Source organism: Melanaphis sacchari, unplaced genomic scaffold (assembly GCF_002803265.2).
Source record: "Melanaphis sacchari strain LSU unplaced genomic scaffold, SCAv2.0 Contig50_pilon_pilon, whole genome shotgun sequence".
In the NCBI taxonomy this organism is placed as follows: domain Eukaryota; kingdom Metazoa; phylum Arthropoda; class Insecta; order Hemiptera; family Aphididae; genus Melanaphis; species Melanaphis sacchari.
The window spans coordinates 2,893,041-2,916,838 of record NW_020271344.1 but is presented as its reverse complement, the minus strand read 5'-3'; the positions used below and the strand labels follow the sequence as shown (position 1 = coordinate 2,916,838).

At 26.5% G+C, this 23,798-nt stretch overlaps 1 protein-coding gene across 1 annotated transcript; it reads right to left on the bottom strand.

Moving 5' to 3' along the window:
* Positions 1 to 1,373: 1,373 nt before the first annotated feature.
* On the bottom strand, positions 1,374 to 22,726 carry LOC112599378 (protein FAM49B). Its single transcript, XM_025346261.1, has 8 exons — positions 22,457 to 22,726; positions 5,456 to 5,603; positions 2,934 to 3,155; positions 2,576 to 2,715; positions 2,293 to 2,496; positions 1,893 to 1,969; positions 1,620 to 1,814; positions 1,374 to 1,512 (listed from the first exon to the last, which is right to left on the bottom strand). Exons 2-8 carry the CDS (start codon positions 5,574 to 5,576, stop codon positions 1,443 to 1,445), a joined length of 1,029 nt encoding a protein of 342 aa, XP_025202046.1. The 5' UTR covers positions 5,577 to 5,603; positions 22,457 to 22,726; the 3' UTR covers positions 1,374 to 1,442.
* Between the last annotated feature and the right edge of the window lie 1,072 nt (positions 22,727 to 23,798).

The following is a 23,798-nucleotide window of genomic DNA, read 5'->3' as shown; positions in this document are numbered from 1 at the left end:
ACCTCATAAAATATCGATCAGACGCATGTCGCGGCACATCTCTTTCACGCGTACCTGTGTTGTATTACACGTGCAAAATCGAAAAATATGCTCAAGTGCCAAAAAATCGGCTTGTTTAAACGAATCGGTGAAATATGTAGGTTCACATTCGACGATTTTAATACGTAATCGGCTACATTTTCGCTCTCCCTTGCCATACGCATGCATAATATGTACATGGTATATATGTATGCACTCATAAAATATTTAAATGACTTATAAGTCAGCTTCGTGGAAATCCTCCGAGGCGTCGCACTTTTACGGCAATTGAATTGCCCGTCCGTTCTGTGTTGATATGTGTACGAAAAAAAACGCGATAGATCGCGATTTTCTCGTTTCGAAATAAAAGATTACGCGATTTATTATACCGGTGTCTAAATAACAGGCATGTTTTACACGGTGCGAAATAAAGTAGCTTCACAAGTTCCAACAGCGTGTACAGTAGTTACTCTATAATATACATTATGTACTTCAGTGACGAATCTATAAGAGACTCGACCAGAGAGGAAGTAAACATTGTTTAATACAATGTCTTTGATACTTAGGGTTGCCTATCTGCGCAAAAATTAATTACTTTGATTTTTTCTTAGCAGTAATATTAATTTTTAATTATACTTGAACAGTTTTGTTATTATTATTATCAATAGGCACATGAAAATAGATCTAACTCCAAAACGAAAGAAGAGACAATCCATTCATTAAATGTATAAGCCGATGATATTACCTACATTATTATATAGTATCGTTCTGGACAACATGAAATGGCCAATAAAGTTATATCATATTACATAAATACTGAAAACACAGATAATAAAAATATACTTAACTGTACGATAGCGTGTATTTTTGTAGAATTTAAGTAACCGCGGTAATATAAGCGATCGGTAGTAATTAAAATATGCCGATTACTAACGGCGAGGATCATTGGTTAATGCGCTTTTAACACGTAATATAAGTTACATTATAATAGGTTATATAGTATAGCCTATAAGGTAATTGTTCAGTATACGTGACTTTATTCTTTGATCTTGAAACTTTTAAATTATATTAAGTTATAATAAATACATACTTATTACTTACATACATTATGCAAAATATATTGCATAATATAGTAGGTACTAATATATGACATATGCACGAGAAATGGACTTAAATAATCGGTGAATATTTAAAAAAGCCATAGCTGCAGAATCTTAGTATAAAAGTACTGATTTAATAATACACTTAGTTGTGAAAACAGGATATTAAAAAATATATCTTATAACACAATATTGTACATGATGTATCCGTTAACTTATAAAATAATACTAAATGTTAAAATAATAAATTATATAATACTTAATACAAATATATGATTTTATAAAAATCAGATCTTGGGTTGAGCAGTTGTAGAAATAAAATAATTACGCCTCCATGAGTAGAGATTTGACAGTTTTAGATGTAGACGGGTCGTTTAGATGGGCTGTCGTATACCTGTCCAGGGAAAACAAACAAACGGTTATAAATAGTAATCACTTAACCGTGAGGTGTGAGGTATAAAGCCTCGATTCCAGTTTCTAGTACATTTTACATCTCATTACCTCAGCGCGTTCAACAGATTTTCAGTCTGAAACTCTTCCGGTTGATCTTTGAGCAACCGTACACAACCTTTAATGTCTATGTTGGAAGTTTTGACGAACGCGCCGTTAGGGTGCACATGATCGTACAGTATGATGAGGCCAACTAATACACGAAGCATGAAAAGGTGAGTTTCTTGTTTTCTGAACTGAACCGTTCTGTAAAACACACACAATTTTTATAACAACACGTTGCAATTATAATTAAACGCTGTTGAGAAAGTTAATATGACTCACGGTGTTTCCAGCATGCGTATGCACACCTTTACCATGGTACTCAACATATCGATGGCATAATCAACGAGTCGTTTATCCTGAAAATAAAAAGAAAAAAATTTCAACTGTTAACGTGCGGAATAAATATTTTATTGGAATGGTTATGGCTAGAATGACAAACAATCGAAACGAATTACAAAAAAAGTTTAGAAAAACTAACAAATTTCTTTCAACGAAAAAAAAAGAAATATATATATAGACATTTATTCATAAATCTTTGCAGTATTAGATAATAAAATAATTATTAGTAGTATGTATTATTCTATAAGTTATCCCGTTGACACTGCATTGTAAAACCGTTAAAATATTTATACTGAATAATGCTAACGCCTGCATAATATAGTAACAGTTAAGTAGTTACTCTGTTCAAAAATTGTGAAGTGACATTTGACAGCGTTCTCAACATTGGCGTTGCTTCTGCATAGAACAACGACACTTTGTTGGCCACATTCAGGTTGCTGTTAGAATCTTCATCTTGGTCCGCAAACGAATGCACTGATGCGCCTTCACGCATCAACACTCGTCTATAATAGCTAAAGTCATTTTGAATTGCTGGAGTTCGCATCTGAAATTTGAAAACAATAAGGTTACTCAACCAACTTTTAATAAAGTTTTATGATGAAATACTGCCAACGACAGTACACCTTGTATTCATCGAACTTTAACACAAACTCAATGATCTCAGAAAACTGTTTGACTAAAGCTTGTTGATTTTCTAAATGTAAAGATGGGGTTATATCATCTGAACATATTTCAGTCAGGATTTGAGGTACAACGAAAGCTAGAAAACCAAATAAATATTATATTATTAAATATATCGCTAAATAATAAAAATAATTCTAATGGCAATTTATGATAATGGTGATTGGTATTTATTATATACGTTTATTAGTGCCAACTATCAATTATTATTAATATTTATTATGGTTAACTAAAAACAAATTATAACTTCATTTTTAGTTTATAGAGTTCAAATAAATTAATATATAAAAACTAACCTATTTTTTTGAGAGAAAAAATAGAACCGTCTCAAAGTGCGGATTCGGGGCATCAACGCTTCCCAAGTCAATGCATTTTGTTCGGCACTTGGGTTATTAATTGCTGCTCGTATGTATTGGTCAGCGCCCGAATAATGTTTAAGATCGGAAAGCACGTCAGAGGCCTCGGTAAGCACGATCTGAACCTCGTCAAATAGTTGCATTTCACTTTCAGTAGGTTGAGCATCTAGATATTTAAATTAAATAAAACATTAATTTATTCTAATTTATAAATGTCATCGGTCAAAGTTTATCACGTAATTAATGCGATATTAATAATAATAAAACATTAGTAATCGTTTATTAGACATAATGCAGACATAACATATAATATAAAGCAAAGTCTATAAAAATAAAGCATATCTATGTAATAAATATTAGCAACAATTGTTCGATACTCATAAATTACAATAGTATAATAATTACTATATTAACATATGTTTAAAAAAAAAAAAATACCATCTAACTGAATCACTTAATGAGTCATATTATCATAATAAAGAAAGTCGGTAATACGTATAACGTCATCCAATAGTTTTAATGAAATTATTTTTGCTGAATGATGTTATTAAATTATACACTTTAAAGCCAAGGTGCCAAAAAACAAATTAATAAATGTAATGTTTTTTTTTTTTTTTTTTTTTTTTTTTTTATGAAACGAATAAAAATATTCAAAATTTACGTAAAAAATTAATTTTAACTTTTTTTTTATTATTATATTTTTATATTACACACAGTTGTGTTTAAAAGAATGCTTCATTATAAAATAATGAGAATATATTGTATAAGAAAGCTAATCAAGAAATCCCTAAAATGCTCTAAGTACCTAAGATTACACTCAACTAAACTGTATTTATGATAAGGTTATTTTTAGTTACTTTATATAATACCTATTACAAAATTAATAGTTAAAAAAGATAAATACATACGTATATATTGCGCACACGCTCTATTTTTACATTACTACACCCTATAGAAAGTTATATATCAGTTACTAAGTGGAAGAGGTTTTAAAAAGCATTATGCGAATAACAACTTATTAAATTTTAATTAAATTATTATTTTACAATCATTGATACTTGATATTAGTAAATACATTAATTTTCAGAAACAAATTTACATAACTTGTAAAAGTATTTGTTCAATATTTCTTCTTTCTATAGGTCTTTGAATAATGTCTCTCAAATAAGTTAGTTTAGGTTATAAAATATTGAATCATTGCCTCATATGATTTGAAAAAAATTAATACAGGTTTCAACATTTAAAAAGTAAGTATAAACATCATAGAAACATATTTATAATATGCCAATAATACCTGACAATTTTTATACGATTATTTATAACTATTTTTATATAGGCTAGATCTACTAGAGCACATATCTAATTTTAATGACTAAACAAATTACAACAGTTTTCTAATAACTCACAAAAAATTATATTCTTTAGTATTTATTTGTTTCAGCTTAAAAATCAAATAGACCGTTCTTTTCTCTAAGTCTTGATTAAATAATTAAGTGAATAGGAAAAAACATTTGTTAATATATGCAGAGAATTTAAATAAAGTTTGTAACAACTCCTTTAAGAGGTACCTAATGAAAGTCCATTTCGAACATTTTATTTGATGTCAAAACTTTACGTTTTACAGTATTTAAAAGTTTAAATTATTTAAACACTTCAACAGTTCAACTACTTTTTAATTTGATTTTTAGTAATAATGAAGCATTAGAGAACTAATTAATTATGTATTTTTAAGTACAAATAGTTCTAATTAAAAAATCATTAAAAAAGAAATGATAATTTAAAAAGCCAAAAAAAAAATTATTTAGATAATATAAATTATAAATTTTAAAATTATATAGACACCTTGTAAAAACGTCAAATTATACACACTATGTACTAACACAATGTTCCATAGATAATACAATAATACCAATAAATTATTATAATATTCCAATCAATATCTACCACGCTGTTGAATAAAGATAAACTTATTAGTTAGGTATTACCCTCGAATTAATTTTTCTTTTCATTTTGAATTGATTAACCACATGATGCAAAAGACGTATTGGAAAAGTAAAATCATAAAACACATTAAAAATTAGGCATAGCATTTTTTCCATCAGATTTATAACAACTTTTCTATTTGTTTAAATAAACGACATGACATGACATTGTTCTTTGCCATCGTATTATAAATATTTTTTATAAAAAACAATACTTATCGTCATAACATACCTTCAAAAATTTTAAATTCAAAGATTTTATTTTTCCAAGACATTTTTTAGAGTCATTCCAATATATTTTAGTTAACTTATGATTTTTTTTTTCCGAATGTCAGAATGGATACAGCGGATCGATACATAGCAATTAAATGTTTTGTAAGATTAAAAATCATTATTATTAATTACTACACAGCTGGTTTTCAACAAAAAACGTTTAAATCATAAAAATTTAAAAAATATATAATTATATAAGTAATATACTTACTTTCAAAATCTAAAAAAATGTCGTATTTTTGTTGAGCAGAACAGCAACTATTCTCGTCTCGAGCTAAAAGGCTCAATAGTTTTCCCATTATTGTAGACCGACAGCAGCAAGCTAAGTTCATCAACAGTTCCAGTACTAGTCAAATACTCTGCGAAAACATTTTTATTATATTGTTAGTAAAGTTTTTCAGCTCTGAACTATTCTTAGAGAAAAAAAAAAACAAACTCGTATTCGGAATTCGACGAACCGATAAACATCTTGTTAAAAGGAAGCCGAGATTTTTGGGAAACAGAGTAGAAGAAACTGTTTACAAACAAAAGTTATCGTAAATCATGGCTGGAATAGATTATTTAAACGAGACGACGTTCTATAGTATGATTCTTTTATGTACAGTACATAAGTCATAAGTATTTTTTACAAGTATTTCTCATTGACAAAAACCATACCCATGACGAGATGGTAGATGCAAAGAAAAGTGCAAAATGATTTTTTTTTCTTTAATTTAAATTTTGATTTAGGCACTTATAGTATGCTATATATTTAAAAGTTAAATTTTCAAACAAAATTAGATGCACACAGAAAATATTAAGTAAACCCGTTAATATGATTTATATAGTATATGAATTAATTATTTTAAAAATGTAATATCAATAATAAACATTAAACATATCATTTACTACTATATTATATAATATATACAATAAACAATATACTACATGTAGTATATATGTGTAGAATGTGAGTGTGTGTATATAACATACATTAAGCCTATATATATTAATACCAACAAAAAAAATAATTACTCCAACATTTTATGACTTGTTAGGAAAAAAGTTTAATTGGTTTCCGTTTAATTTTAGAATGATACTCAATTTAAATTAACAAAATTTCAAAAATCGATTTGCATACAAGAACGTCAAATAAAAGTTATTATTTACGATTCAATTTGATTTGTTCAAAATCGATCACATTACCAATATTGAATATTTATTATACAAACACAATAAGTCTCGTTTAATTATAATTCACCGCCGTCGGGTTGAAATTAAAGTTTTTATCTCGCTGACAAAAACAAATCTTGCAGCAGATATGGAGTTAAGTACCTCCTATCGTATATATATATATATGTATGTATCTTGAAAATATATATAAATGATAAACATTATATATACGTTACGTGTGCGCGGCATATGTATATTGTATACCGTATAGAAATTCTTAGTGTCAGAGTACAATATTGGAAATAATAAACCCCGAAGCTTTAAACAAAGTACCCAGGTTTTATTACCCAAAAGCTCAATTACGGAGAGACAACTTTTCGTCAAATAAATTTCTATAAACCGAACGCGGTGTAGGCAAATCTTGCGGGATATACACCACACATCGCACATATACAGATATAGCACAAGAAATATACTCATAATACATTCAACAAAATTTTTTACAACGACTCCAAATAACAAAAAAAAAAAAACATTTAACTATGCCATGTTACACAACTTAAAACAACGGCGTAATCATGTGGCGTGTGTACGTACATACGTGCAATTCGCCTGAACTATAACCAAGTTATATCTCGACCGAATAGCTCACACGGTAATATAAATATAAATACACGCGGTATATAACACATGGGCTTATACGTATATTATATTATCATAATATTATGTTATTTTTTATATATTAGATATTTTTGAATAAACAAAGTAATTTTCGTACCACATATCGACCGCAAAATCAATATTGTATGTATATATCTACCTGGTGGCTGAAAGTATCAGTATAAACTTCACTATACATTCTTATGGTAAATTGAATACAACGTAAATATACAATAAATTTTACTTATTTATAATAAACATGTTATTTTATACCAATATGATTACACTATTGAATTACGCATGATATAATAACTGTTAAAAAGATGTCTGCTTCATTGCTTCATATTTATTTTCTCTCTTGGACCCACGTGCAGCATAGTAAATTTTCATTCAACAAATCTAATTGTGTATTATTAACTTTAATATTAGTTTAGATTATCTTAAAATCAAACTTAAAATATGTAATATTATCTAGGATACCTAATACGCTTTAACAGATATTTTAATTTAAATATGAGTTATCATTATGTAAAATTTTACAGTTTTAAAATGTATACTACACATAATTTGCTTAAATTAAAATATTACTTAAGAATTGACTTAAATAATATTTTAACTTAATTTTTGATTATAGATCAATTCACTAGAAAATAAAAAAAAATGTATCTACTAAATACAAATATTTATTATACTGTGCGTTAGTTAACGAGAAAACAGATGGTGCGCTGGCATTATCTTAAATTAATAAATACAAATTATAAAGAATATTTTAATTAGTAGAATTGTTGTACTATTTACTATTTAACAACAATGAAATGATCACATCCAATATTGTTTTCTTCGGAAAGCGTAATGTTATGTTTGATTAATATTTTCAATCTATTCAAAAAAATGTTTCTATTTATTTTTTTTTTTTTTTTTTGAATATTTTATTGATAAAAATATTGCGAAAATAGAAAACAATATTATCGTTTACATTTTAATGCACATGCAAAGAAAACTAACATGACCTTTTTTTTTTTTTTATAATTATTATTTTATTTATTGCAAACAAAATATGTTTAATGTAAAATTATTAAACATAATAAAAAACACATCACTATCTACTGTTAATCTATGCATACTAATGGAATATATTAACTGATATTATCACTAATACTGGAAAATCTGCAATTGATGTTAACATATTGTCAATGTTTTTTTTTTTTTTTTTTTGTGAAATTACTCGATAGCTAGAAATGACACGTATAAACAAATATAAAAACGATTATCAATATTAGTATTAGTAACAAATTAAATCATTATGTAATCTTTTTTTATAGAATTTAATTGAATCAATCAATATGTCAATAGTGTTATTATTATCTCATCGTATATTAGAATAACATTATTATAATTAAGTTTTACTCTGAAAAAAATAAATAATATTCTATTTACTAAAATTAAAAAACAAAAAAGCGGGCAAATGGGTACCGCTTTGTTGTACATTAGGGGACGGGGTGAACCTCGGACTAGGGTAGATTAAATTTGAATCCAATGATGGGAATCATTGTATTCAAAAAACGATTCTGAACGAAGATGATTTGTCAGTCTAGGATATATTATATTTAAATATTGTCATATATTCTATTTTAAAACAAATATTTTATTTTTCAATTAGGAACAAATGCAAAAGTCATAGTTAATAAATTTTTCCAAAAACATTGCATGTAGTTATCATAATTCATAATACCTTAATATATTATCATAGGATATACCTGGTATACCAAAAGAATGATTGTAGATATCTTATTACACAAAAATAAATACCATAATATCACAGAACAATATAATATATCTAGTTCGTAACCACAATAATCACCTCGTATAATACGGGCATGGACCAATTGCGCCTAAAACAAAATTTTTATACTTGGGTCAATATACCAATTGCGCTGCATATATTTTACGGTTAGTGTACCAATTGCGCTCTTTATATTTTACGGTCAATATACCAATTGCGCTTGAATTTAAATTATATTATTCTAAATTGCCATGCTCAAATTATTATTTGAAAAATTATTATTATTGTTAAAACATGCAAAATACAAATATTATGATTACCATAAACTCAAAATCCTATTACTTTATGTCTTATGTTTTAATATATTTTTTAACAGTGTATTATTATATATATTAATGTAGGGAATTTTATGAAACGTTATTATTATTACGCACATATTTTGATTACGGAAGTACGCATTTGAGTGATGGACGAAAACAAGTTTTCATTATCATCGGATATATTTTATCAGCCTAATTGTTTCGTTGCACACAATATACTGTAGATAGAAGAACACATTGGTGATACCCATTATAAATATAAATCATATTGATAGGTACCCAATACTTATGTCTTGTTAATCGTTTAGTATAAGTTTTAGTTGTTTGACGTTACAATATGGATCGTTTTACAAAAGCTTTTAGTGAAAAAGGTAAACCGTTATTAGTTCTTGACGAGTTTAAGTTCCGAAAATGTACTATTTCCAAAAATGGAATAAAATGGAGATGTACAATTAAATCGTGTACTTCGAATTTTTTATGTGATGTGAGTGAAACGGTGCTTTTAAAATCGAATTTTGATCATAACCACGAAGTAAGTTCAAATATTAATAGACAAATTGTTGCTAATTCATTAAAAAGAAAAGCAACAGACCAAGTTACAACACGACCACTAAAACTAATTCGGAATGAAGTGCAATCAAGTGCGTTAGATTTAACATTAAACGATGTGCATTCTATACGACGAAGCGTTTATCGTACTCGTAGAAAAACGCTACCACCTTTACCGAAAAATGTAACCGAAGTGCATACAGCTTTAAATAATTTGGATACAAATACATACAAGAGTGAGAATTTATTGCTTATAAACGACAATATGTTGAATATAATATGTTTTTCTACCAAATCAAACTTAGAATTTTTATGTACTTGTGACAAAATATTTGTTGATGGAACATTCGAATTTTGTTCTAAATATTTTTACCAACTTTTTACAATACATGGTTTGAAAAATGGGCACTATATTCCACTTATATTTTCTTTACTGCCAAATAAATTACCAAGTACATATGAATATTTATTTCGAGTTTTAATTAGTAAATGTGCAACATTCAATATTGATTTAAATCCAAAAACAGTCGTTGCCGATTTCGAACAAGGTATACATTTTGCAGTAAAACAAGTCTGGCCTTCAATACTTTTAGTAGGGTGTCGATTTCATTTATCACAAGCTTGGTGGAGGAATATTCAAAGTTGTGGACTGCAAACAGAGTATAAAAATCCTAATTCTGAAGTAGGAAAATGGCTTCATTTAGTTTTTGGTTTATCACTTTTTTCACACGAAGAAGTGGAGGATGTGTTTGTAGAAGAACTAATGACGATTCAACCAATTAATTCAAATCTAACTAAATTTACTAATTATCTCGTTGAAAACTATATATCATCTAATTCTACATTTCCTCCAAAACTGTGGGCGTCCAATTCAATAAGCTGTGAACGTACAACTAATGCATGTGAAGCTTTTCACGCTTCATTTTCTACAAATTTTTATTCTCCCCATCCAAATATTTTTGTCTTTTTAAAAGTTATTATTGAAACGCAGACTAGCACGTACATTGCAATAAATAGTATAGAACAGGAAAAATATATTTCTAATAGAGCATATTTAAAAAAAAAAATAACAATTAATTCTTATATCGATAAATACAAATCTGGCGAAATTTGTAGAAACGAATTTTTAAAAATTGTGTGTTATCATTATTGTAAAAACGTTTAAATGTGAATTATAATATTATTATGTACCTATTAATTTAATTTTGAATAATTGACAATCAAACTTGTGACCAGTTAGTGTACCCACCTATTAATTTATTTGTGTTATATATATATTTTTTTAAATCATAATGTTATTATTATACCTCGTTGTGACCAAATTCATTATTTTAACGTAATTACAAACTTGTGACCGATTATAGTGTACCTATTAATTTATTTGTATTAAGTTTTCATTAACTTAACTGTATAAAGCCTATACGTTTCACCGACTTGGAAGACTTTTACTTTTAACTCGCAAAAAAAATCGGTTATTAACTAACTAATAAGTTTTCCTTAGGTAATGTAAAATATATTGAGCGCAATTGGTACATCGACCCTAGAATGTTTAGAGCGCAATTGGTATATCGACCCTAAAATGTTTAGAGCGCAATTGGTATATCGACCCTAAAATGTTTAGAGCGCAATTGGTATATGAAAAGGTAATTTTAAGCGCAATTGGTAAACTCCCGTATAATACATATAGGTATATACATTTTATTATTTTACTGTAGGATTATAATATATATTATTACTTACAATCAATGTGAAAATTTAAAATTATTTTAAAATTTCCATGGTTTATGTTTTAATTGCTTGAATACACCAAAATTTAATTCTTTTATAATTATTGTAAGCTAAATTTATAGAAAATCTTGTATTAAATTTTCAACTCTTAGCTACTTATACAAAAGTTTTTATGAATTATACCTACAAAATAATTTGCAAATATTCATGGTTTTGACGAATTTTTGTCAATATTTGAACTTTAAATGCAAATTAAAAAAAATTATGCCGATGTATTCTTAAAATTTTTTGATCACTATAACAATAACTTATGAGAAACTTTGTGTTAAATTTTTAAGTATTTTGATTGGGCCAAAAAATTTTATCGACACTTCAAAAAAAAAATTTCAGAAAAATTTAAAATTTCAGTTGTCTATAAATAGCTAAAAAAAAGTCAAAATATTTTGAAAATCACGTAAAGAAAATGCCAATCTAAATAACTGGTAAAATTTTCAAGTATCTATGGTTTATACTTTTTGAATATTACAAATATTTAAAATCGTTTGAGGATAAATCGTTATCGTTACGCTATTTCGTAAAAATTTAAAATTCTAACGCACTTGAAACTTTTTCTATAATTATGCTTCGAGTTTTTACTATAGCTGCTTGAAGGAAAACATAAAACAAAAATTTTTATGATTTTTCAACTTCAAAATTATTTACAAATTTTCGCGTTTTCGATAGATTTCGTAAATATTTGAACTATACTCGTAAACGTTTATAAAAAAAAATTGTGACTTACGATTTTTACTTTTTTTTAGCTACAATAAGAACAACTCATAAGAAACCTTGTATTAAATTTTCAAAATTTTTTAGTCATCCAACATTTTTTTATCGACACTTCAAAAAAAATTCTCATAAAAATCGATAATTTCAGTGGTCTATAAATAACTAAAAAAAAGTCAAAATATTTTGAAAATTAAACTGTATATAGATAATACTAACATAAACATTTGGTAAAAATTTCAAGTATTTACAGTGATTAGTTTTTGAATTATAACCATATAAAAAAATCGATTTGGTCGAAAACTGGTTTTGCGTAAAAATTCCCATTTTTCCGTCATTTTTTTTTTTTTTGTTTTTCTCGATTTTTTTTAAAATTGTTGGAAAATGTTTACTTTTTATCTCTATAATGCACCAAGGATATTCACTTTGCTATCGAAAACCACCCCCGAAGTTTGAAATTGAAGCATTATTTCGACTACTTATGCTGTACACAGACACGAAAAAAAAAACACACACACATCATTGTAAAATCAATACATTCATCACTCCGTTCAGAATCTAAAAACTAATTATTTCAAAATAGTTAAAAAAAAAAATTAAAATCTATGATATTACCCACATATTATGTAACAATCAATCTAAATTATTGTTTAGCTAAATGCAAAACATTATCATCTTTATTTATCGTATTAAAAATAGAAAATTTAATAATAAATATAACATGATATATTCGAAAATATAATGTATGTATAAGTACATAACATTTAAGTAAATTTAGTGAAGCTCATCACCGATATTATTATTAAGTATTTATATTTATACTATTTATTCATAAATAAATAACTATACTTAATTTAATGTAAATATTATTAAAATATAATGTAATACAAAATAGAAAAAAATAGGGTACCTACAGGTTAGTAACTAACCTATATAGAAAAATAACAGATCATAAATATAATGTCTAAATCTACAATAAATAAATAATATATTTTAAATACATATAAATTTAAGTTTAAAAATAAATCATTATTAAACATTAAAACTTTATAATTGAAACTTGATAAACTCGATTAAATTGCATATTTATTACTACTAGTTAAAAAAAAAAAAATGAATATGTTTCATAACAAACTTAGAAAAATTTAATTATGCTATAAAATCTTTTAAATGTGTGATACATTTTTAACTAATATCTTATATTATATGTATCTTATAGTGCGATTACATTTAATAAAAAAATAAATAAACCATTATTACTTTTTTTACACAACAATATGATATATAATTAATACAATTAATTATAATTTCTTTCCTTTACTCTTCTATACAAATTATAAATTAATAGTGCTAAAACATTTCAAAATACTATCCAATTTTACCTGTATTTATCATAAGATATCATTATTCCTTAAAACCTTCTTTGGGATTAAGTGAAACACAATACCATAGGAAGAACATTATATCTTATTCAATAATATCGTAGATTAAATATATATCATCTATGGTATAGTGTTAGTATGCTATGTATATACTAGTACAGAATAGATATATTCTAACCTTTAAGAATATAACTAACCACTAGGTACCCATAATACTTATCTAAATAAATTACCATTTTTTTTTTCTTATTCAACCATTACTTGCAACCTAATGTTTTCCTAAACTCATCTCGCATTTTAATATTTACTCATCGATTATTACTGTAGACCAAACACATTTTTAAGACAAGACGGTTATTTCCATTGCATTCTGATATTGTGTTAAATTATTTATTTTCGAATTTATGATGTACATGCATTGTTTACATAAATGGTGCAACCTGACAAACACGTGACGACACCTGTCCGACATCTGTGAAATATATTTTCATCTGTTATTGATAATAATATTATATGCACACCTCTAGAGTTCCAGATTATTATTATTTTTTTTTACGTTTATTATTGTTATTATATAATTTAAACATAAAATATTCGTCCATCGATTGGAATTATATAAGTATATAACCTTATCAGTCGATTTCATTTGCTACATGCCTACACACGAGAACGACAACGCTGTCAAAATACATCACATAAAATAATATTTAGTGTTATCGTTTTCAATACTTATTCTACGTATAAGCTCCCTCTCTTTCTACAATTGATGATTGAAAGCAATTTCCGGCCATTTTATATGTACAGCACAATAAAATGTTAATAAATTGTTATGAATTACAACACTGATATAAAATAAGCTACTCTTGTTATTATTTGTAAATTTTCCCACACGTGTAGAAACAACAAGAGGGGAGAATGCTGAGGTACTCTAATTTAATAATTGTCATTGTGGGATGCGATTTGTATTAACAGCTAATGAGCTCATCGTCAGAAAATCCCTACAAATTGATTAATTGATTATTCAACACAATTTTTTTTAATTTATTCATTATAAAAAAATAAAAAAATTAAAAATTATTGTAAAAATTTGTATGAATACCTTGAAAATAAAAATTCAATTCAAAGTGAATAATTTAAATTAATACTTATTTTGAATAAACATAGTGATAAATTCAAAAATATATAATAAACACTCTACAATAAAAATATATAACAGTATATAATATAGTACTTAAGAGTATTTATACAATATTGAGTATTTAAATATTTTACATAAACGTATCCACTAAAAAAATCTTAAGACCAATACTGACATTAATACAATTAATGTAGATATTTTTTCACAATTAGATCTCCTTGCTTCATTACATCAAGGTGATAAGTTAGTTGTAAATACAATTTTGTTTACACAAAAATTATCTAAATTAGAATGATTTAATCATTTGTCTGTAGCAAATCTTACCTTTACATCGTTTTCAACAAAAGTCATGTTTATTCTGAACTAGCAACAAACGATGGTCAAATAAACCATATTTAGTTTATATATTTCTAGCAAAAATATTAAATAATAAATCTTTGAATCATAATAATCATAAATAAATACATTTTTAACGTTGCTTAAAAATAAAAATAATATAATATATAAACAATAAATATATATTTTATTTTTTAAAACTGTTATTTGCATTTTCCTAACTCACAAATCAGTTATATTTATATAATATGTTATTTTAATTCTCTTTATCACTACATATATTGTAATCAATAGTATTTTTTACTATAAATAATAAATAAAAATACTGACATTTTCAACAAAACTTAAAATTTTTACAAGGATAGTATCATGTGTATATAAGTACACAATATTATATATATATACATAGTAAGTATTACATTACTGGTACTCGAATCAAGTTTTATTGCAAATAATAAATCTACAAAATATATTTCATCAACCAATACTTTTCACATATCACATACTTTAATTTTTCAACTCTAAATTTTATAGTATCTAATTATCTAATAATTTGATTAATTTTAATTGTTAATCTGACATGTAAATAATTCTATTTTATATACCTATTGGCTATTAATGATAATTTTCGAATGTTTACAAAAATTACAATATTTAAAAATATAAATAAGTTCAGTTTGTTTAATAGAATAATTTGAACATTTAAGCTTTAAACAGATGATTAAAATAATTCGTTGAAAACTTTTATAAGTACAAATCACGGCAAAGTATATTACTGGATCTTTTAAACATAATATATAGCAACCCTGATTAAATGAGATCGTTTGATCTCGTCCTTTATTTTCTTTGCAAGAAATTCCAGATGTTCGTTCTCCGTAATACTCCATTTAGCTGTACATAAACCATTATTTTTTCTAATGCCAAAATTTTCAAAGCCTATTCATTGAGCTTTCTTTTTCAATTTTTTTTTTTTCAATCAATCAATAAAATGCATTGATTTCATTCCAAGACATTTATAAATAATATAATACACATATGATTAGTATATATTTTAGGTAGGTTTATTATTATATTATCAGACAAAAAATAAATAAATAATCATATCACATCGATAATAATTAAATTCATATTACAACAATATACAGAGGGAGATCAATATTAAGATAAGTTTTGTTTGAACGTAACAAATAAATAATTTTTCTTTCTAAAACTAAAAAAAAATAATAAAAATAAATTGCTTATAGCAAAATAATGAGAATTTGTTGTTAACAATCCATGAACGAAAAATCAATTGTTTCATACCATCCTTAAAATAGATCACAATAATACATAAAAGAAACGCTAGTCTAAACATCAGTAGAAAACTTACTATAACATATTTAGTGATTGGATAAAATATTGAAATATAATTTGATATGCATTAGTTTTAATATGAATAACTATGAAGATTTTTCCAGTGAAATATTCCGTTTACAAGGTTTTTGATTTTTATTCTCAAAAATAAAATTTATTAAAACTCACAACGAATTTCTTTGATACAAACTTGAATTATCATAACAAATTAGTTTAGACAGCTGTCTCAAAAGTTAACCAATGAATGATTGAAAACACGTTAGCTAAATTTAATATTTTTTCTAAATTATATTATTTTATTTTTCTTAATTTTAAAATAAAATAGGTATTATTAATTATTATGTGTATTTAATAAAAACAAACTTTTAAACAGTTAAATTAAAAAAAAAAATGTTTATTTAAATTAAACTTAACTAATACAACATTAATAATTCATATCAAGTTTTTTTTATTATTTTATGATTGCAGCTTACTATGATATAATTTTTTTTTTGATTTTAAGTATAAAAGATTTCAAAATAATATCCATCAAACTCATACACTATGATAATCCATCAGATTATATAGTAAAATAAACGACTGAGTATAACTACGATTCCAATATTTGATTCGATTTAAATGGTAAATGATAGTATATATACGTAATTTCCATGCATACTGCACGCTCGTAAATATATATGTATAATTGGCAATTGACTATTTCCATTTTCAGATTATAATACTAAATATTGAATTATTGAATAAAGCTTTACAAATTATATACTAGGTAGGTACCTATATATACACTTATGGAAGAAAAAATGGAAATGCAGACTCTCCTGTGTTAACGGTTCGTACAAAGAAAAAATAAAATATAATTTTATATGCATTATAGTGAGAGGTGTCATTTATTTAGTACCTCAATTTTCGTAAAAAATAATATGAATTAATTACATGTATGCAAAAAATCAACTTAAGACAAGAATATTAAAATTACTTTGCTATTTATAATTATTTAAATCATTTTTTTAATTGTGATAACTGATAATAATAAATGTACGTGTTATTATATATTTAATCTATTACTTATATTTAAATTCATTCCAACATATTTATTGGGGAAACTTTTGAATTATTACAACTTTGTAAAAGACTTTGACTAATTCTGATTATTTTCAATATCTATACCTAAGACTTTAAAAAACGAGCACATGACATAGTACAAGTAACTTTATAAAGTACTTAACTAAATACTTCAAGGCTTAAGTATAACTAAAGTCACCAACTTTTAATTACTTATATTTTATATGATTGTGTAAGTTATTTATCACATTTGAATATTTAAAGCGTTTTAATTGAAATTTGAGTAATTTTAAAATTATTTAAAACTAAAATATGTAATTATTTTTTTACTATTGAATACATACATATTGATACTTTTCCCTCTAATTTTTACTTCAAGACTGCTATAATTTCTCTAAAACTATAGTTTAGAAGCACATATAACGGTTAACCAGATACCTTGTCTATGATACTGTATGTATATCAAATATAGACTATTTAATTGTTTAAGTGTATAGTACATATAATTTGACTTAAGAATTATGAACTTATTATTTTTTTATGATTTACTAACGTTTTACGAAGTGCATAATCCTATAGTCCTAGTATAAAAAATGTATCCAATATGTTTGTATTTTGAAACAAAGAAAATAAAGAAATTTTCCCTAAATACAATTTTCCGGTATGTTTATGTGATTCAAGTCCTATGATTTTATAAAAATCATGATGTACATGGTAAGTGGCGTAGCCGAGATTTCTGAAGGGAGGCAAAACAAAAAAAAACATTCAAAAACACATAGTTTTGCTGTTAAGTACCTACCTATATAATTTTTTTTTAAACATATCTAAAATTAAGATGCCAAAAGGAACATGTCTATTATTTTTGATTTAATTAAATCTAGTTTCACGGTTTTAAACTTATAAGTTATAACTGCATTCTATTCTTCATAATTTCATATTGTTCTATGCCTACGGTCTTTATCTACAATGTTGATACCACATAATACTGATAAAATAATATTTTTTAAAAATTAAACAAAACCAATACAACCAAAAAATGATTAATACTTTTCTATGTAAAATAATATGGACAATGGAGAACCATATCTCCCTTAATCCTCTCCCCCGCCATTGTTACACCATTTCACACGGCTATAGTTTCTATACATAATACGTATTACTAATACGGTATTACACACATCACCGAGTATAATATTTTAAATCATCTGTTTGATAAAATAATAAATATATCATAAATATATATGTGTATGTTAAATGATTTCTATTAAAAAGTAATATAATTTGGTATAATTGTACCGATATCAAGCACATGCATTGTACGTCTATGTGGCCCTTTAAAAAAATTATTTAATTTAAGCCAAACCTAACTGATGATCGACGGATCAATGAATTCATCAAACACAATTTTTTTGATATGCCATAACTACTTATTTCTTTAGTAACAAACTAACAATATATGTGACGAGAATTTCCAACTTCCAAATTCTATAGATTAGGCAACGTCAAGAACATCTAGCAACTTCAATTTATACAGTACCGTTATCCATATTATCCATATTTTCATAACACTGTTCATATATAAATATAATACATATTATTTATAGTATCTAATGCGGGCACCAAGTATTTATGTATCTCCGGAAATCCGGTCCAAAAACTAAACGGTAATTAACGTTTTAATATATTTAAATATTAAAATATTCGATATCACGTTCACGATATCCGATTATAATAATATATTAATATACATATATATAATAAATGTATATATTTATATTCACTATTTTATTGCGGTATAAATTTTTAATAACCGTTTGACACAATTTCATCCACAATTTGACCTTGACAGAAACAACTATTTCGATGTGAATAATATAATATGTACCTATACAAGTTCGCTCACGAGTAGAATTTAAAGTTTAAACCTTCTAAGGAATACCTGACATACGGTTTTTGACAGACACACTTGAAACGCACTGTATGCGGACATAAGATGCTCGAAGTGTCTCAAATAGTTGCAGACTTTCAAAAACAACACAATTAATTAGTTTAAATGTTTTTGAAATTAATAACAATATAAAATTACATATAAGAATAATTCATACTTTTTACATTACTTTTCACACAATTTTCAACAATTTTTTTTTTTTATTTAATGTTCTGAAAATAAAAATAAAGTATCTACCTTTCAAGGGAATATAAATTTCAATCCGGAAAAAATGTTAATTCTTAGAAACAATACTTTCTAATAATTTTCACTACATTATAACATTTTAATCAAAATGGGAATTTATAACCAATATTTGAAACATTAATATACTTAATGTTACTTGATATTTACTTAAAGTATACCCTTAAGTAAAATGTTTTATGTACTAATAAGAGCCAATTAAAATTGCACTTTCAACTATATATATTTTACATTTTTAATATATATTTTAATTTGAAATGTATTGAAGTCACTTTAGGACACACCTACACAATTTCATTTTCTACAATATTAATAAAATTATAATATATTACATAAAAATAAAATAAATAAATAAAATATTATGTTTTTAGAATTTTATAGAAAAGTACAAGTTTTCATATGTTAAATTGAATAATAATTTCTTAAATTTCCTAAACTCAAAGTGGTTAATAAAATGAGATTAAATTTCGAAATAAGTTTTAAGCTTGTTATTTATTTAATCGACACTAAGGCTTTTCTGAGCGGGTTTTGTCATGAATACAGAACTTAAATTAATGTCAAAACACGCGGACGGTTTTCGCGGTTAGGGTGAGCGCAAACTGTAACTTATTATAATAGTATAATAGTATATACAACATGTACCATGTAGGTACCTACATCAAATCATACACATTAACACGGTCGATGTTAAAATGCAATCATGTAATTCAAGCGTTTATCATTCAGACCATAATATACTACTACTACTACTACTACTATTATTATTATGTATTACTCATAAGTCATAACTCATAGGTCATACTGACATCATACACCCGACGGTCGACGACGGTACATTTCGAAATTTCCTATTCGTGAAAATTATCAAAATTATATTTCTATAGTCTATAAGATACATACGATTTAATAATAATTTAATTTTCTAAATACTATCAGTTACCTCTCGTAAAAGTTTCCCGAAGAGGATATCGAATTCATTTTTTACCAAGAATGTTCTAACATTTAAAAATAAATGTAAAAATTGTGCATATCGGATACCTAATAATATTATATCATACCTATTACACGAAATTTATAATTATATATATATTTCAATATACAGTACAATTGGCAATACACATAGATACAAAAAACTTAAAACATAAAAATCTTCGAACCAAAAATTATTATTCAATTAGTATTTTAGATATTATTATTGTACAGTAACAAATAGGCACCAAATTTTCGAATGAAATAATGGACTATATTCATGGTTTTTATTATTCTAATTTGTTATTATTTTTTTCACCATTAATTCATATAATTAAATAAATTACATTTATCAAACACTACTAAAACACAAAGGAACGTTAAAAATAAAAACAAAATATAATCACAAACAAAAAAAAAACCATGTATTTTATCAAACACCTACTAAGTTTACAGATCAATTTTAATGTTATAAATGCCAAACATATTGACTATGCTTCTTAGCTAGACCTACATTTTTCTCTACCACCAATTATACCCTTCCTCTATCATAGACCGTAATAATAATAATAATATAACTATGACACACAACAAACATATTTTTCGTTTCGCTCGCCGACCAAGAAGAAACCTTATAAAGGCGCTTCCGGTGTCTAACCATCGTCGTGGTCACCACCTGTTGTTAAAACGAATAAAGTAATCGCAACAACAACGCATAATACAAACATATTATTTTAAACGATTATCGTGTAATGATAATAAACTATATTATTTTTATTATCGCAACAGACGTACATAATCATCGTATTACAGCGTGTTGCAGTATACAGTTTGCTATAACCGTATCTGTAACCATTACGAACTCATTAATAGCATTATTGAGACAATAATAACATAATATTATATTATATTGTCGTCGTCGCAGAGTTTCCAACCAAAAATAAAAATAAAATGTAGTCTTCTAAGGAAAACCGTAACAATATACAGAATACACTTGTATAATCCGGATCCTACCTAAAGGCAGACAGACATGTTGGCTGATTTTTTTATAGGCCGTGGTGAAGGTGATAAGAAGACATTATTCAAAATAAAGTAAAATGACCCACTTCCCGATTACTATTTATATGGACCCCAGGTATATTACAATTCCATTTAAAATTTCCCTCCCTCAATATCTATGGATCCTAATTATCGATCCATAGAAATCGAAGGCGTTACAAATCATGTCTTCAAAGCCATTGCACGGACTTTGATGAATTTCTCTACTAATGAACAATAATGATAGGCGATAGCAAGTTTTCAGTTCCACAAATCACAATTCGTTTTAAATCAAGTGTCGAAATAAACTATCGGTCACTCCCCAAACACTAAAATAAATCATTTTTTTAATATTGATCTAATTTAGATCAAATGAAATTAAAAAGAAAAAATGTTTGTAACTGCATCATGTAAAAAATATTAAAATATATTCAACGTGTTACCAACATTGAGTTGCTTTCTTATTGAGTAGGTTAGTCACAAAGACACAAGTGCAAAACACACAACACGAAACACTATTAAGAATCCTTTATATATTAGTAAAATACAATATTAAATTTACTTAATACACAGATAATAAGTCCCTCATTTAAAAAAAAAATCTGTCTGTACACATTTAACAGTATCGGCTCGCGTTTACTGATTAGCCAACCTATATTATAAATTATAATAGCGTCGGAGTCTCCGAATTCCGAAATCAAAAGTCACTTTGCTAGTCTATCGGATGAGCGCGCGGCACGGAATGTTGATAACAATAAATACAATAATAACTGATTTATTATTTACCTCGGTCCGGCTCCGGTAGCATCAACAAAACGATTCAGGTCGGTCGGACTTCTCTATCCTCTTATCGTATACTTTAATAATCCGCGATTATTAATAACTAACGTTTTTTGAGGCCGTTTTCCTTACACCCGTTAACAGTAACAAACACGTTATCACATCAACAAAACGCGACACGGACTGTGGTTGCGCGTCACGGTACGCATATTTGTTTCGATTTCAGTTGCGAACCGTTTTTACCGTACGGACGACTCGGCAGTGTCGTACATCGGTTTGCCGTCCTCTCGTCAACGGTGTGGAGGGGTTACTGTGGCGGTGTGTATCGTCGGTGGTGGTGGGAGTTTATGGTATACGGGGGTTACCGGTTCCACGGTAATACCCTCTCCCAGACGCGACGGCCAGAACCGGATTGTTATTATTATTATTATTATTATTATTTACGTGATCGTTGCCAAGACGCTCCTCATAAAGACACTACTATAGTCTATAATATAAACAACACCACGTAACACCGCGGTTGCGCATCGTACGATTCGTACGCCCGTCACCGATGGTCCGTAAGCTGTAATCATTTTTCGGCCGCCACTGCGTCACACTAGCTGGAGGCCACGAATTTATTTCACTTAGACAATAATATCGTTAAGCATAGGCATCGGGTTCGAAATATTTTCCATCTCTAACACAATAACAGTAATAATGAATAACGAGTTAAGTGCGCGTCGGGGCCCAGGCCCGGATTGGGCCTGCGAGCTACCGAGGAAATCTCGGCGATCCGGTTATGAGCGTTTTGATCGTTAATTTTATTTTTTATGTTAATGATAAATCGATACGGACATGAGTTGAAAATAAAATTGAGCCGAATTATTAAACCGTACAACAGACAAATGTATAGCTGTAATCTAACGTTATAAATCCTAAAACTCGGCAGGCCGATACCTAACCTATTCGGCGCTGTCGGGGCCGACGTGATATTTTCGAAACGCATAAGTAGGTAGGTACTGTATTATAGTATTATACAGGCTATACAGTGTACGCATTACAGTCTATAACTTGTCTACACATGGGTATTACTCGAAGACGTCTTGTTATTATTCAAATAATCGAAACGACGAAATGCATTATATTATATTGTTAACATAATATTATGATATGACGTATATATCCTTATTTATAACATTGTTTTATTATACTGTTGTTTAAATATATTTAGTTATTGTCTGAAGGAATTATTATTTTCATATTTTATACAATACCTATCGATAAAGAGAAATACAAAGGAAATTGTTGTTTTATGCTTACACCGCGGGAAGGGGGGATGAAGGTCGGAATTATTGTTTTTATATAA

Coding starts and splice junctions, on each gene's coding strand:
- LOC112599378 (XM_025346261.1), bottom strand. CDS start 5,576: ATGAACTTAGCTTGCTGCTGTCGGTCTACAATAATGGGAAAACTATTG. Junction 3,156..5,455: donor CATTTTTTTAGATTTTGAAA/GTAAGTATATTA, acceptor TTAAATATCTAG/ATGCTCAACCTACTGAAAGT. Junction 2,716..2,933: donor CTATTTTTTCTCTCAAAAAA/ATAGGTTAGTTT, acceptor TATTTGGTTTTC/TAGCTTTCGTTGTACCTCAA.